Here is a 16,872-nt window from a genome sequence, read left to right on the forward strand (position 1 = left end):
TCGCTCCATATCTGGAAGTTAGCTATCTCACACAAAATCCAAAAAAATCCTGGATCTGTCATTGCGCAGTTTTTTATTATTATGACCAACTTCTCCTTGATCAAGTGTGTAAGCATTTTTAATTTCTTTTTTAGAAACTAGAGTAAGATGCTGCGTTTTTTTGCTACTCGTTATTATTTACTTTAATAATAATAAATAAATAAAAATTTCCTAATGGCACGTAAAGATTTTTAAACTTCTAAATTTATATTGAACAAGCCTGAACAAAAATTAGAATGCCCACTCAAAATGTTTAGTTTTTCATTTCAGACTATTATAATAAATTATTGTAATAGTTAACAATGAAGCGTGTTTTGAAAACCTTTCAGTAGTAAGAAACAAAAACATTAAACTTGTTTATTTATTTAAAGGATAATCCAAAATACAAATTTGCTTTTTTTCTGGATGATCTTTAAATAAACTTACTTTTACAGGTTTAAAATTGGACAAATTTACATTTAGGTTAATAAAATTGGACAATAACAATTTCAGACAATACTCGGGCCTAAAATTAATAGAAGTTTTGTCTCACAATGAAAAGCTTCGAGATTCAAATTTTCCCTATGCCTCTTGATGTACCGCGCTCAACCTGTTTCTTCTCGTAATGGTCTTGTTTAAGAAAGTTTGTATTTCGGATATTAGGATTAGGAAGGAGACTTAGAAATAAAACCAAACAAAAAAAATAACGAGTAGCCTCCTCGACTGTTGTGGCCCTCCTGTATTTTCCCTCTGAAGCATTGGGAAAGTACTAATAATATATATATGCTAATAATATTTGTGCTAAGTATCTAAATGCATAAAGATCATTTAAGTTGGCAAATAAGTCCGCAGACCTATTTGCAGTCTCATTAAAAAAAATTTTATTTGGTGTAAGCATTCGTAAATAGAACGAATAATTTTAAAATCATTAAATTTTACCTGATTTTTTTTTAAACCAATCAAAGTCATTTTAATCAATCAATAGCCTTCAAATCTTTTTTAAAATCAGTACGAGCAAATCAAACAAGCAGTTTTAAAATCATTAAATTTTAATTAACTTTTTTTTAAACCCATCAAAGCCAATTCAACTAATCAATAGTCTTTAAACCCATTTTAATATTAACTTTACAAAGGTAAAACTTTAAAAAGTTAAAATAAAAACTTGAACAAACTATTACTTTATTTTTGTCATGCTTATTGAGTGTAATCTAAATTCTATATTAAAAACAGTATATATACTATTTAGTGCTAATAATGTATATATATATATATATATATATATATATATATATATATATATATATATATATATATATATATATATATATATATATATATATATATATATATATATATATATATATATATCCATTTATTTAACCATAAAATATGAAAAATTTACAATAATATATTATAAACTTACATAAATAAGGTTAGGTGTCACTCATATAGTTAAAAACTAGTCAATGGAGTGACACCTAAAAAAAACACCAAAAACAAAAAAACTATAAATAAAACACGGAAAAAATTTAAAATAAGGAGAAAAAAACAACAATAAACAGAGAATACTTAAAAAAGAGAGAAAAAAAATGATAATAAAGAAAGTAAAGCACTAATAAATAAAGATAATATTAATAACTGCAATAATAATATAATAAAAAAAATAATGATAATATGAATAAAAAAAAACATTACAAATAGTAACTATTATGATTACGTTACTAAAAATTATAACTAATGATAAAAACTAAGGTAAAAATAATTATAGATATAATTATTTATAATTATAAATAATTATAATAATTATATATATATAATATATATGAATATATATAATATATATGAATATATATATATATATATATATATATATATGAATATATATATATATATATATATATATATATATATATATATATGAATATATATATATGAATATATATATATATATATATATATATATATATATATATATGTATGTATATATATAAAAGTAATTATAGGTAAGGTGCTTATATATATATATATATATATATATATATATATATATATATATATATATATATATATATATATATATATATATATATATATATATATATATATATATATATATATATATATATATATATATATATATATTAGGGTGTTTCATATTTTATCAATTTTTGAAATCGAACTTGCGAATCTATTTATAAATTGACTATTTGTATAAAAATAATTTTGAGCAAAAAAAAATTTAAAAAATTTAATTTTTAGGGTCCCCGCCAGTTCGATTTTGGGCCAAAATTGTCGGGTGTTTTAAACGCCTGGCGGGTGTTTTAAACACCTTAAAATTTATCTAAATTTTTTTTTTTTTTTTAAATGTTATATGTTGGATTGAATGTTTATCACATAAAAGGAGCATGTCGAAAAAATAAAGAAATTAGTCTACATAATATTCTGAAATTGGTGAAAATAATTTTAATTTTTAACTAAGTCGAGATATGTGAAATAGTTCTGTACATTTTTTATTATGCTAGCACGTTGTAATCTACCGCACTTTACGCAATGACTAACGAAAACAAAAACAAAACAAAAGATTTTGAGGTTAGCAGACTTTAACATCTCTCAGAATTAGGTCGTATTTTTCGGTTACCGTTTCTAATTTTGTATATTCTAATAACCACGTGACAACCGCGACATAGCCATTAAAAACATTTAATAGTTTAACTGGATTTTAAAGATTAATAAAAAGTTTTTTCAATAAAAAATTAGGAGTATGGATGAATTAAGTAATTTTGAGAACAATGTAAATATGAGTAGTTCTGAAGATACTATTTCAGATGAAAGTGAAAGTATAACAGGTTTTTAATCTGCATTTTACACGTATTACGTGTAATCCTAATTAAACATGACATAAAGTTTATGTCATGTTTAATTAAGATTACATAAACCGTTTTAAAAAAAAACGTTCGTGGTAAACGTTATTTTTTTTTTGTTTAAATAAACATAATCACGTCTTGACAGCGATATTTAATAGGATTAGGTTATATTAAATTTTTCATTAAATAGTATATATGCAATATATATATATATATATATATATATATATATATATATATATATATATATATATATATATATATATATTGCATAGGTTCATCAGGAAGAATCTTCCTGATGAACCTACTGATGGAGAAACACTGTGAAGAAGAAAGAAAAAATTAGATGAGTGTTTTTACTAATTTATTATTGCACTGTTCTTTAAGAACATTGAGCACTCTGTTTGTAGAATACACTAACATAATTTATATATTTATATATATATATACATATATATATATATATATATATATATGTGTGTATATATATATATATATATATATATATATATATATATATATATATATATATATATATATATATATATATATATATATATATATATATATATATATTGATATTTAAGGCTGTTTTGTATTATAATAATAAAACAAAACTCATAGTCATAAAAGAGTGCTCAATATTAAAAAGATATTTCAAATAGAGCGATATACATATATATTAACGAAGAAAAAACAACTTTTTCTATAATACTTTATGGTACTAAAGTACCATAGAAAAAGTTGCAACTGCAACTTACAACTGCAACTGCAACTTACGTCTGCAACTGAAGCCACCGCGAACGCGACTGGAGCAGCCTTCGACTTGTACGCGTTAATGTACTAATTGACTCACACTGTAATACCATATATAGAAAATACATACATACGAATTGTATAATCAATTTCCTACATAAAAATCCATCACATCCATGTTTAGATGTGAATGTACTGCATATAAACTGGTATAATGCGATTAGTTCTTAAAAATCGAGTGCGTCTAATAATTTGGCCAGGGACTGTATATATTTAAGATATAATTAGATGTAGTATAATAAGAAAGTATAGATAAAATACATTTTATATAGATAAAACGCATCCACTATATTCAGTTTACAGATCTAGTTTGTTCTAATATATAGTTGATTTTAAAATATTTTTACTCACTTACATGTTTTTTAAATTAGAAAACACCGGAGAAGATACAGGTGCTCAAGATACAAATTCTGCAATTTGCATTAATAAAGGTTTGTCTAATATTTAAATAATAAATAAAAATGTTATATATATATATATATATATATATATATATATATATATATATATATATATATATATATGCATATTTATATATATGTTAAAACGTTCTTATAATTGTTTAATAATTTTATATAGATGGAAAAAAACAACTGATTTATCATTGTAAATCCCATGAAGAAGCACTTCAATATGTAAAAAAATATGAGCTAGCAACAACAACACGATTTGTGGTGTTTAAGGCAAATAAAAATTTTGGAAGGACTGGTGTGCTGGTTTTTTAATATAAAAATGTTCAAATTAATATATTTTAAATTATTTTAAGTCAGTTTTTTTTTTAATTTTTTTATATTTTAATAAAAAAAACTGATAAAAAAAGTTATGCTTTAGACATTCTTACAAAGACTCATAATGTACTTTGGGATGATTTTGCTATTCCTTATTCTGGGATGCCTTTTATAATAGTTTCAAGTAAAGTTTTAGACTGTCATCATGGGTTCGACAGAAATATTTCAGTAAAAAAAAATTATCAAGTAAAGAAACAAAAAACTAATGTAATGCATTACTTTTAAATCTTTGGTATCATTCTTTTCTTTAATAACTTTTAAAATCAAAATAAATTTTGAAAAATAAGTTGTATAATCCACCTTAAATGTACTGTATAACTGTTTGATTATAGATGGATGATCACTGTTTTCAAAAGAACTACGTTGTTTTACAAGATACTAAAAAGTTCATGTGTCCTGCTAAAATCAATATGAGAGAAATATTGCAATTTCCTGATTTTAAGGTAAAAATAGGTTTAGTATATAAGTTATTTATAAAGTAATGATATGTTTTATATAATAAGTACACCTAAAACAGTAAAATTTTATTCTCACTTTTTATATATTTAGATATCAGAAAGGTCTGTATGGCGTCAAAATAAAGCCTCAAAAATGTTGCGTGAAAAACTAAAAACTTCTTCATTAAATGAAATATTTCATATAAGAATAATTGTAGTTGCTATTGACGATGTATCATGTCATGATAAACATCTTTTTGGACCAGTATAAAAAATAGTTTTATTCTAAATTGCAGATAATCATTCAACCAATAAAATTATCATTATTATTTTTTTAAGGCTGAACTGATAGCTCAAAGTATTGATCCTCTAATTTCTAAAAAAATAGAAGAGTATGTTATGGAAGGAGTATTCAATGTAAGAGAGATGAAGCGTCTCCTTCGGATCGCTGTCAATGACATTTTTGAAAAAGCAAATCTTCCCCCTCCAAACAACAGAAGGTTCTTCCCCCGTGTTGATACTATAAGGTCACATATTGTTAAAATCAAACAAAAGTTAAGGTAATTTAATAACTATTAAATTAGTAGTTGTTAAATAATTAATTTGTAGTTTTTAATATAAAGATAATTTTTTATTTATTGCTAAATGTTGTAATTTTAGGCAAAAATGCAAATCTTTCATTTTTTTATGATCAGAGAAAAATTTTGACGGCTCCAGAGTCAATTTGCGAATCAAGACCTGCTTCAATTTGAAACTAAAAATGCTGATTTGCAGGGCCCTAATATATATATATATATATATATATATATATATATATATATATATATATATGTATATATATATATATAAATATAAATATTAATAATTTTTTTTTTATTATTAATACTATTATTATATATGCATGTGTAATATATATTTTAACAATAACATACTTAAATTGCCTAGGTATTCTTTAATTGATCAAGAGTGTCTTTTAAAAAAATGTGATGAATGGAAAAAAAGTAATCCTTCCATAAAAGTGTTTCTCCGACCAAAATCTGAAACCATAAGCAATGTCAGTGAAACATTTCTTTTTGTTTATCAGTCACTCTGGCAACAAGAGCTTCTTCTACGTTACGGAAATGAAATAGTGCTTCTTGATGCTACCTACAGAACAACAAGGTATTCACTTCCGTTATTTTTTTTAGTGGTGAAGACTAATGTCGATTACCAAGTTATAGCTACTTTTGTAATTGAAAACGAAACAAAAAGGTCTATCACAGAAGCATTAAATATAATAAAGCATTGGAACACATCATTTAATCCTGCTTTTTGTATGACTGATTATTGCAATGAAGAAATAGAATCATTGCAATCTATTTTTCCAGGTAAAAGGTTTATATTTGTCTAAATATACTGTTCAAATTGATATTTTTTAAATAACTGCATAAAAACTTTAATTAGTAAAAATAAATAATGGGTTATTGTCTAATAATTGTTCTTTATGAATGGTGGTGATTATTCTTTAGCTTGTCGAGTTATCATATGTGATTTTCATAGAGAGCAGGCATGGGATCGCTGGCTTTCCAAAATCAAAAATGGCTGTTCTAACTTTAAAGGCAGCATAATTTCATTGTTGCGCTGTGTTGCCACAGCTCAAACTGAAGATCAGGCAGATGCTGCTATTGAGTCACTACATTCCTCAAACTTTTGGCTTGATGAAAAATTTTATAAATTTAAGAAATATATTACAAATTATTGGTTAAGTATTAAAGAAGTAATTATGTTATTTACCTTACTATTACCAAAGCTTACTAAATCTCTCTTTATGATCTTGATTGTAATGTATATGTCGATTGTAATGTCATAACTTAATGATAATGTTATTTTAATGTTATGTTTATATTATTCATAATTTTTTTACTTTTTATCTGTCTTTTTAGATTTTTTTTCACATTAATGATTCTTTTCTTATGTATACGATTTTAATTGGTATGCTCATTTTATTTTGCCTAGAAATGGATATGGGCTTATCGTCGGGATCGGTTGTTAGTAAATTTGAATACCAATAATGGGGTTGAACGACAAAATGAATCATTCAAGTACTCTTTTCTTCAACGGCATAAAAACTCTTCTATTACTGGCATGCTAACTGTGTTAATTGAGGAATTCTTTCCAGATAAGTTAGATCAGTAAGTATTTAGTTGTCAGTTATAACTATTCTCAACTTCAATGCAATTGAAAAAATATATACTTTATTTATGCATTTTAGTTATTCAGAGTCCAATTTCAAAATGAATTGTCAATACAGACGCTATAGTAGCAACATACCTGAATACTTACATAATAGGCCACACCATTTTGTTAAACATTGTTTGCAGAAAATTGATTTGGCTAACAAAACTGACTTAAATGGAGTAATACTAAAGGAACATGGAGTGTTTAAAGTGAATAGCTTTTCAGATAAAAATAAAAACTACATGGTTTATTTCGGAGATAAAGACACAATGCCAAAATGTACCTGTGTTGCCTGGTTGCAATCAGCCTACCTTTGCAAACATTTTTTCCTAATATTTAGAAAATATCCACAGTCTTGGTCTTGGCAATCATTATCGTCTTTATATAGGGAATCCCCTTTTCTAAATATTGACATTAAAAATGACTTGATATTAAAGGAACCATTAATATATAAATGCAATCATGTAAATAATAATATTGCTGAAATTGATATTACTGACAATAATACTAACTCTATCCTTTCAGCCTCTGATACAGTATCTTCAAAACCTTCTGATGAAATTACTCGCAAAAGGGCTTTTGTTGTTTCGGAAGTACGTGAAATGCTAACAACAATTAAAACTCTGACTTATGATTTCGATGAAGCATCTGAAGAAATTTCTGATTTACATAAAAAACTATCAGACATTCTTGAAACTCTTTATCGTGCAAGAAAAAAAGAAAAAGGTCTACCTGTTAGGGCTGAAAAAACCAATGACTACATACCCAATAACCTAACAAAAGTAGTTGAAATACCTAGTATTAAAAAAAAAAAAATATCTCACCGATTTGGAAAAAAAAAAGATTTATTGCTCTCAATGTGTAGCATCGAAGCTGATTATGCTGTTCATGAAGCACCAATACAGGAATTTATTATTACTGATGATATAATAGCAGGGCAATCGACTTTTACAACTGGTTTGATAGATTCGACAATTATTGAGAACTTTTTAACTGATGGTGATAACCAGAAGGTAACTTCAAGTCCTATACTTAAAGCTAAAGATTTAGAAGGTGTTTCAAATATTGAAAATATTTTATCTGGTGATGATAACATGAAAGTTACTTCAAGCCATACACTTGAAACTAAGGATATAGAAGATATTTTAAATAACAGAATGTTATCAGATAGTGTTATTCAATATTTTCAAAATTTAATTAAAAAAGTTCATCCATCTGCAAATGGGTTGCAAGATCCAATACTTGGACAAAAACTTTTCTTCAAGGTTCAAGGTTGTCAACCATTTGTTCAAGTTTTGTATAATGGACATCATCACTGGCTTGCTGTTAGCACATATGGTTGCAAATATGGAGAAGTGTATGTACTTGACAGCAATTTTCATGAGTCTTTGTCATTAGATACTCAGAGGCAAATATGTTCTCTTTTAAATTACAATAAGTCAGTAATTAAAGTAAATGTATTACCAGTTCATCAACAAGAAGGAAGTGTTGATTGTGGTTTGTTTGCATTAGCTTTTGTAGAGTTTATTTTATCGAACAATAAAAATCCAGTCGATGTTTGGTTCAACCAAAAAAAATTTCGATGTCATGTTCTTGAATGCTTAAAAAAAAATGTGATGAGACCTTTTCCCCTTTCAAATACTGCAAAACATAGATGTAACCCAAAACAATTTTCTTTAAAGCTATACTGTTCTTGTAGAATGGTTTGGACACAGTCAGATGGTGCTATATATGGAAAGTTAGTTTTCATAAATATTTTTATGTTCACATGTAAATATATATATATATATATATATATATATATATATATATATATATATATATATATATATACATATATACGTATATACATATATATACAGATATTCTTTTCTAGGAAAATGGTTCAATGTTGGAATTGTCAAAATTGGTTTCATCGAGATTGCGAAAAAAATCAGCGTTGTTTTGATAACAAAAATGAACTTTGGAAATGTCAAGATTGCTACAGAAGATTGGCAAATAACTAATGACTAGGTAAATAAGTTTATAATTGCACAAAGCTTCTTGAATGACCTTTACTAGAATTAAGTTGAGTTCTACACAAAATTTAATGTACTAATTAATTATTATTAGCATTTTATATTATATTTAGACCATATTAAATTCCTACCACTGCCATATTAAAGTCTTATATTTCAGCAAAGAAATCAGAGATCATTTTCCAGTTCTGGGAGAGAAAAATAAACAAATGATAAACGATGCTACTTCGAAAAACGGTTATTTTCATAGCCACATTTTTTTAAGAACATTATGGCAGCTGAACATTTGTTAATTTACAAGAGTGCTTCAGGATAGTAAGATTAAAGAAGTTAAGTTTAATTTTTTTTATCAGTTTATAATGAGATACATTTAATTCATCATTATATAATGCTTACATGTATACTAAATAATATATTTTCTTAAGATGCTTGTCTACCTTTGCACACAGCAAATATATTGTCAAATATATTTGCTGTGTGCAATATAAGTCAAAAAGTATCTTCGTTTACAGTAATTTCGTAACAGATATGGATTAAATTGTTAAGAAATGAGAGAATAAATCAATGGATTACTCCTTCGCTACAAATTAGCGTAATACTTTTGTTAAGTTCACGGAGTTGACACGTGAAGAAAAACTTTTTTTTTTCCATAGATTTCAGTATTATAAAATAATTGTTTGTTCATGTTTCATAAAATTCAGCGTCACATTTATTGACACATAGTTCAACATTATTCAAATTTATGTTTATTAAAATTTAAAGAAAAATTACTTAAATGTTTAGACTGGAGGACATTAAAACCCGTTTCAGTCCCAATAATAAAGTAGAATATATTGGTTATCAATCTATCAACAATCATATTCTGGCAGTTTATGCAAGATGTTTATGCCCTACTGTACGATAAATTGAATATTTACGATTTTTGTTACAAAGTGTTATTTTTTATTTTTATTTTAATAAAGGTCTATTTCTCTTGACCCAATCTAAAGACTTATTTCTCTTGACTTAAACTAAAGATTTATTTCTTTTGACCCCATTCAAAAACCGACTGATTCTAATACTAATCGATATAAAAAATTTGTTCCTTTTAAAATAAATATTACAAAATGTTTTGGTTATGTTTATTTTGTTATACATCATGGCAATTCGGTCAGGATAAACTAACTAGTTTTTTATTTTAATGCTACGAAGTATCCTGTGACTTCAACATTCTATCCGTTAAACTTACGGTATGTTTCATTCGTGTGGGTAAAGTGACCCAATTCAAGTCAATTATCAAGTTCCATTTTAAATTTAAATTCTTAAAATATAATACCTGAGGCAAGTAAGATATTTATGTTAATAGGTTTGTATCATTTAATATAAATTGTTTATGTTACTTTCATGATAAAATCTAAATGTTGAAAACAAAAAGCCTAAAAACATTTTTCGCTTAACAATATCAATAATTATTTAATATATTTTAAAATTAACTTTGTAATCTAAACAGTTATCGTTTATAATATGAATATTTGCATTATTTCCGATTTGAAACAGAATTGACTTGAAAAAAAAATTCAAAGTCTGATATTTAGTCAAAGTTGTAGTTATTTTTATAAGTTTTGTTTATTTCTGATATTTCGTCAAAATTGCTGTAATTTGGTCGAATTTGTTTACCTTTGTTATCTTTGTTTGTCTACGCAATTTTTATTATAAAAAATATATAACATTAAGCCCCGAGTGCTGAAAGGTATATCTTTCTAACATTGTATGATTGTATGGAAGACCTATTTGTTTAGATATTTTTTGAAAAAAATTTTGCAAAAATGTTGCTTTTTTTAGAAACGAAATTGTAAAGATGTGGCCGGAATTTGGAAACTTAACCCTAAAAGATATAATTCGTCGAATCAATACTCCATTAAATTAACGGAGAACTCCCTTTCACAGTTATTGGAAATAATCAAAAAGCAGCATTAATTCCATTTTTGTAAAAATCTGTTATAAAAAACTTAGGCAAGATTGTTAGGCAACAAAAACTTTTACCTTGTATCACAAACCAGTTTTAGCTATTGTACACCAATCAATTAATAAGATATTAATCAAGCTTTCAGAGTATAATGTAAAATAATTTATAAAGTTACTTTCTTGCAATAAAAATACAGGGTAAGGTAACTTTTTAGACAAAGAAATAATAGCTCACTTGAATGTGCTTTTTAGTAATTTCTATATGTTTCTGTAAAAATCTAAATATGTAGAGCTAAAATTTAACCCTTTTCCTTTTAATCCAATATAGGTTTTGGTGCCGCCCGGACCCGCCCAATAACTACTTTTTTCAATTTAAAAATGTCTCTATTAGTGACCTTTGCTCTCTTTCTTACATATAAATGACTGACATTTTAAATACTGCATAATTTTATCATAAAACAATTTATTTTTTGTGATTTAACACCTTCTATAAAGTACTGTTTAGAAATATCTTTTAAATTGATATAACTTTAAACCTTTCTCAATTTAAATATAAGGATCCGTGGTTCGCGTGAACTTCCTGTTAAATGCTTTTTCGCAGTGCTCTGTGAATGGTGCTTTATGGGGGCAAAAAATAAAATAAAAATAAATGAAAATTAAAAAAAATGAAAAGTCAAAACCGTACATATTTAGAAGTACATGTAAATATTTTTGGAACTAAAGTAGGTAGTCCGCGTCCGCTAATTTGTGTAGTTTATAGCAATCCAGAGGTGTTTTGAGCAATTAGTAAGACAAAAAAAAACTATAAAGATATTATATGTAATTTCGTTTTTGTCTGAGAAGTTACTAAAAGCTCCTCTGGCTTGCAATAAAAACTATACTACACTGGCTTGCAATAAAAACTATACTACACTGGCTTGCAATAAAAACTATACTACACTGGCTTGCAATAAAAACTATACTACACTGGCTTGCAATAAAAACTATACTACACAAATTACTGGTCTTGGATAGCCTACTTTAGTTGCAAAAAAATTTACATGCACTTCTAAATCTGGTATTTACAGGAAATTCAACGTAATATAAAGGTTTGCAATAAGAAGATTTTTTGTTGAAAATACATGTTTTTGTATAAGCATAACGTTTATAAGCATTTGGAGGCTCAGATATTAAAAAAAAGATAATAATATGTAACCATATTGCTGAGCATTAAGTTACTTCAAAATACAGATTTTTTTAGCACATTTCCATTATTTTTGGGAATTTCAAAAGTGCATGAAAACCATTTAATGAAGTTATTGTGTTGCAAAGCAAACATTTTTATGCTTAAACGTAAATCTATATTATGCAATAAAAAAAGCTTTATTCAACCAAACAAAACATTTTGGCATCTTTACGTGATAAACATTGTATCAAACTAAAAAATATTCCATATATTTTAGCATGGGTCTAAATTTTAGTATTTAGCTTATGGTGTGCCCCTAACTAAAATTTAGACCCATGGCTTATTTAAAAAATAATATATCATTAAAACATTGAAACCCAAATAAGTCAAACAAACATCACGCGTTGTCAATCAAATAGCAAATGTTATATTCGGCACCACCATAAGCCTTAAAAATACTTTAGGGAACCTGATAAAAATGTCTGCACCAAATGTAAGGGTTCATTAAGGGATGGTCCACACGCTACTAATCAAAAGATGAGTAGTATAGCGTGGCTCTTTTTGATAATTTTTTTTATTAATAACATTTTAAAAACATCATTTAAATAATTTATATTACTATTTATTAAAATTTATACTTATTCATATAAATAAAGTTATAAAAGTTTATACTTATTTATACTTATTCATATAAATATAGTTTATATATTCATATAAATAAAAATTTATACTTATTCATATAAATATAGTTATAAAAAAAATTTATACTTATTCATATAAAGTATTCATATAAATATTTATTTAAAACATGATATTAATATTTATTGAAAAAAATCTTCTGATTTTTTGTTAAGGATCGTTTTCATCATCCTCTTCAATCCCCTTCTAACTATAGTTATTTTTCTCTTCATCGTTTGAAACATCAGTTATTTACATACCTCACCACATGTGACCACTATAGCGATCTCTTGCTTTGTTAAAAACATAGAGCCAATTTCGATTTAATTTCTTTTGTCACATCGTTGATCCGTGAAAAAGTTGACACTATAAATATAATAAAATAATCTATTTACATTAATTTATTTAAATCTATAATTATGTTTAAACACTATAGTTATTAGATGAGTTCACACATATAAGAGATTGTTTTATAGAATCATATAGACAATATAAATATCTGCATATTAATAACTTATAATGTAAGTAAACAAGTAAAGGTTGCAGCCAGCCTTCAACCATTATCACATTATTGTAATGTAGCTTCTCTTTCTTTTTTCTAAATATACTATAAGCGCTGCTCTAAAGAGCTAGCGTCTCTTCTGCAATCTACTTATATTTATTCTTTTGTTACTCATCATTCAATTAAGTCTTATCCTTTAACTGTGACTGTTCCTAAGTGCTCCAAAAATTCTAGTTTCTTCTAATTTGTCTAGCTTTTTTACTTGAACATATGTTCTTTGGAATTCTCTCTCTCCATCTTGTTTTCCTGCAATCTCTTAATCAAGTCAACTGTGAGTCGTTATCTTTCATCATAAACATTATTTTGGATCTTCCAGTAAATTCCCTTCTAGTATTGGTTGCTTGTAGCCTTGTTGGAAGCAAAGATTAAACAAGTAACTGTTACATTGAGTAAAAAAAAATGTTAACATCTATATATATTTTCAATATTTTATAGAATTTTATTTGTTACTTATTGTTTTCGCCTTAAAATCAAAATTTTTGTTATTGTTGTTAAATCAAGCACTATGAGTATGAGCAGATAGTTAGACCGACTCCTATTTATACAAAAATGTTCAGAGTAGATCTGAATTAAACTTAGATCTAATAAGAGTAGATCTGAATTTAACATTTTTGAGCAGTTTTTCTATGCTAAAACTTATGTTTGCCACGACTTCCAGTCTTGTTGATATTTTGCTGCAGTTCAAGTGCCAGCAATTTGTTTAAGACCTGAGAAACATGGACATAGATATCCCCCCTCCAAGCTTCATTTGTTAATATTTTATCCCATTCATATTGCAATCTTTTGCCAAAAGGTGTTCCTCTTGGCAATCAACATTATCACAATTGCAGCAAAGAGGTAAAAAAAATTACCTCTTTGCTGCAATTGAAAATGATAATACATTCCAATCAACATGATCACAACAAACACGTGCCAATAATCTTTAACTGTCGTTATTCAAGATTAGTCAAATTATAATAGATTAAAGTCAATTCATGCAGAATGTATGCATTAATAAGAATAAAAACTGTCCTGTTATGATAATTACAAAAAAAATCACCAAAACAAATAAAATCATGAATTATCAGTTAACAACATCAGATAAAATAAAAATATTCTTCGCAATCAAATAAAAAAAAAAGCACAAATATTAAAATAAAAAATAAATAAAAATATTACAAATATTAAAATAAGAAAGTTAATAGTTTAAGTGTTAACTAAGTAATTATTTATTTCATAAATTGAATTTATCAAAGAGAAACACAAAAACAATGAATAAATAATGAAGTAATAAAAAACTTGAAAATACATACAGCTGTATTAAAAATTATTTTTTTAAATTATAGCAGAACTATGAGTTAATAAAAGTACATTACATACATTTAATAATGTCTGAACACTTTTTTTCACTTGAACTCTAAAAGTGTAGCAACTTTTTGCATTTGTTCAAAATTAACATTTCATTGACAAAATTAAAAATTACCTTATGTGCAACAGGAAAATTTGGAGTTTTAAGCTTCCTTTACAGTTTATTGCTTTTTTAACTATAAGCTTTGAATCTTTATTTTTTGTAAACATGATATAGATCGATGGTATATTCCTGATAACGCAGATTTGACAATTTTTGTTGCATAAACATTTTTTCTCTTTCGTAAGGTATTGAGTTTAATTTTTAAAAGGGAAGCAGAAAGAGTGATGCTAGGTTTGTGACAAATAATTTGTACACATTGCAACTGTATTACATAAAACCTTTTCAGTTGTGACTTGGATTGACCAATACATTTCATTGAAATACAATGCTTTGATTGAAATACATTTATTTATGATCTTCACATCAGCTACAATGATATTAAACAAAAAAAACCCTTCCATTACTGAATAAACTGAGAGGATAAGGTCCTTATTGCTTCTGGATTTCTAATATTATTTAAATCCAGAAGCAACATGGGTACAACTAATATAAAATTATTGTGTGATTTATTGGAGAAAAACATTGTTTGTGTACCACAAAAAAAAAAATAGTTTTCTCCTATAAATACCCAAATAATTTTATATATATTATATAATAAATTTATTTAATATAAACTTGTAATAGTTAAATAGAGTTAATAGATTGACTATGAGAAATATTAAATTCAATATAAAATAAAAATGAAAAAAGTGATGATACTCGCTTTATTTAAAAAATGTTATTAGAAATATTAAATTCAATATAAAATAAAAATGAAAAAAGTGATGATACTCGCTTTATTTAAAAAATGTTATTAGTACTTGTAACTTAAATTAAATAAATAAAAAATCTAACATCCATAAGACTAAGGGACGTAGAGTCCGCTAAAGTTTTGCGACAATATATAAAAATAAACAATAATACGGTTACCGAATAAAACGGCCTAATTCTGAGGGATGTTAAAGTCTGCTAACCATATTTATGTGTATTGCAGTAAAATTATTTTTTAGAGTTTCGAGTTCAGTTTTAAAAGTTTCTATTTCAAAGTACTTCGAATCAAAATTATTTCTGTGAAAAATTTGCGCATCAGAGTCGTAAAAATCATTTAATAAAATATTATTAGCGGTTTCGAAGACGTTGCAACGCAGCGTTTCAAAATCTGGTTAGCAGACTTTAATATTTTATTAAATGATTTTTACGACTCTGATGCGCAAATTTTTCACAGAAATAATTTTGATTCGAAGTACTTTGAAATAGAAACTTTTAAAACTGAACTCGAAACTCTAAAAAATAATTTTACTGCAATACACATAAATATAAGAAGTATAAATAAAAATTTTGATAAACTAAAACACTTTTTAATAGATTGCAACTACTCATTCAGTATGATTTGCATAACTGAAACGTGGTGTTCTGATGAATTATTTCAAACGAACACAAATTTTCAAATTCCAAATTATAAACTATTATCTTTTGAAAGAAAAACAATCAAAAGGGGAGGAGGGATCGCAACGTATATCCAAGATAATCAAGTGTTTAAAGTAAGACCAGACCTCTCCATCTCAGACACTGATAGCGAAGTCTTTACTATTGAGATAACGGGTAATAAATCAAAAAATATTATAATTTCCACTTGCTATAGACCTCCAGAAGGTGATATAACTAAATTTTCAAATTTTTTAAATGAAATTTTTCTTAAAATAAATGACAAGGGAAAAAATATTTTTTTTATAGGAGATTTAAATATTAACAGTCTAAACTACAAAGAAAACGCGGTTACTAAACTCTTTTTTGATAATCTGTTTCAATTATGTATCCTTCCAATCATTAACAAACCTACTCGGATAACCCCAACCTCCGTCTCTGCAATAGACAATATATTAACAAATACATTTCTCGAAACTTCCTTAAAAACAGGAATTATCAAAACCGATTT

General features: G+C 25.8%; 2 protein-coding genes and 1 long non-coding RNA gene across 5 annotated transcripts; 2 read left to right on the plus strand and 1 right to left on the minus strand.

Annotated features, from left to right (window-relative positions):
- Nucleotides 1–2,717: 2,717 nt before the first annotated feature.
- Nucleotides 2,718–5,702, plus strand: LOC136082352 (calcium-responsive transcription factor-like). Of its 2 annotated transcripts, XM_065801373.1 has the most exons (8): nucleotides 2,718–2,864; nucleotides 4,070–4,129; nucleotides 4,278–4,406; nucleotides 4,530–4,693; nucleotides 4,819–4,929; nucleotides 5,036–5,188; nucleotides 5,263–5,483; nucleotides 5,584–5,702. In XM_065801373.1, exons 1-8 carry the CDS (start codon nucleotides 2,780–2,782, stop codon nucleotides 5,612–5,614), a joined length of 954 nt encoding a protein of 317 aa, XP_065657445.1. In that variant the 5' UTR covers nucleotides 2,718–2,779; the 3' UTR covers nucleotides 5,615–5,702. The 2 variants fall into 2 exon arrangements, with proteins under 2 accessions (XP_065657445.1, XP_065657446.1); XM_065801374.1 differs by lacking the exon at nucleotides 4,278–4,406.
- A 110-nt stretch (nucleotides 5,703–5,812) lies between these two features.
- Nucleotides 5,813–10,140, plus strand: LOC136082353 (uncharacterized). 2 transcript variants are annotated; one of them, XM_065801376.1, is made up of 6 exons: nucleotides 5,813–6,290; nucleotides 6,432–6,679; nucleotides 6,919–7,094; nucleotides 7,175–8,878; nucleotides 9,017–9,153; nucleotides 9,272–10,140. In XM_065801376.1, the coding sequence occupies exons 1-5, from the start codon at nucleotides 5,825–5,827 to the stop codon at nucleotides 9,144–9,146; spliced, it is 2,724 nt and encodes a 907-aa protein (XP_065657448.1). In that variant the 5' UTR covers nucleotides 5,813–5,824; the 3' UTR covers nucleotides 9,147–9,153; nucleotides 9,272–10,140. The 2 variants fall into 2 exon arrangements, with proteins under 2 accessions (XP_065657448.1, XP_065657447.1); XM_065801375.1 differs by having other exon boundaries at nucleotides 9,319–10,140.
- Nucleotides 10,141–13,051: 2,911 nt separating this feature from the next.
- Nucleotides 13,052–16,020, minus strand: LOC136082135 (uncharacterized). Its single transcript, XR_010639419.1, has 2 exons — nucleotides 14,970–16,020; nucleotides 13,052–13,311 (listed from the first exon to the last, which is right to left on the minus strand). It is a non-coding gene; the product is annotated as an uncharacterized LOC136082135 (long non-coding RNA).
- Nucleotides 16,021–16,872: the final 852 nt, after the last annotated feature.

This window comes from Hydra vulgaris, chromosome 07, assembly GCF_038396675.1.
Source record: "Hydra vulgaris chromosome 07, alternate assembly HydraT2T_AEP".
In the NCBI taxonomy this organism is placed as follows: domain Eukaryota; kingdom Metazoa; phylum Cnidaria; class Hydrozoa; order Anthoathecata; family Hydridae; genus Hydra; species Hydra vulgaris.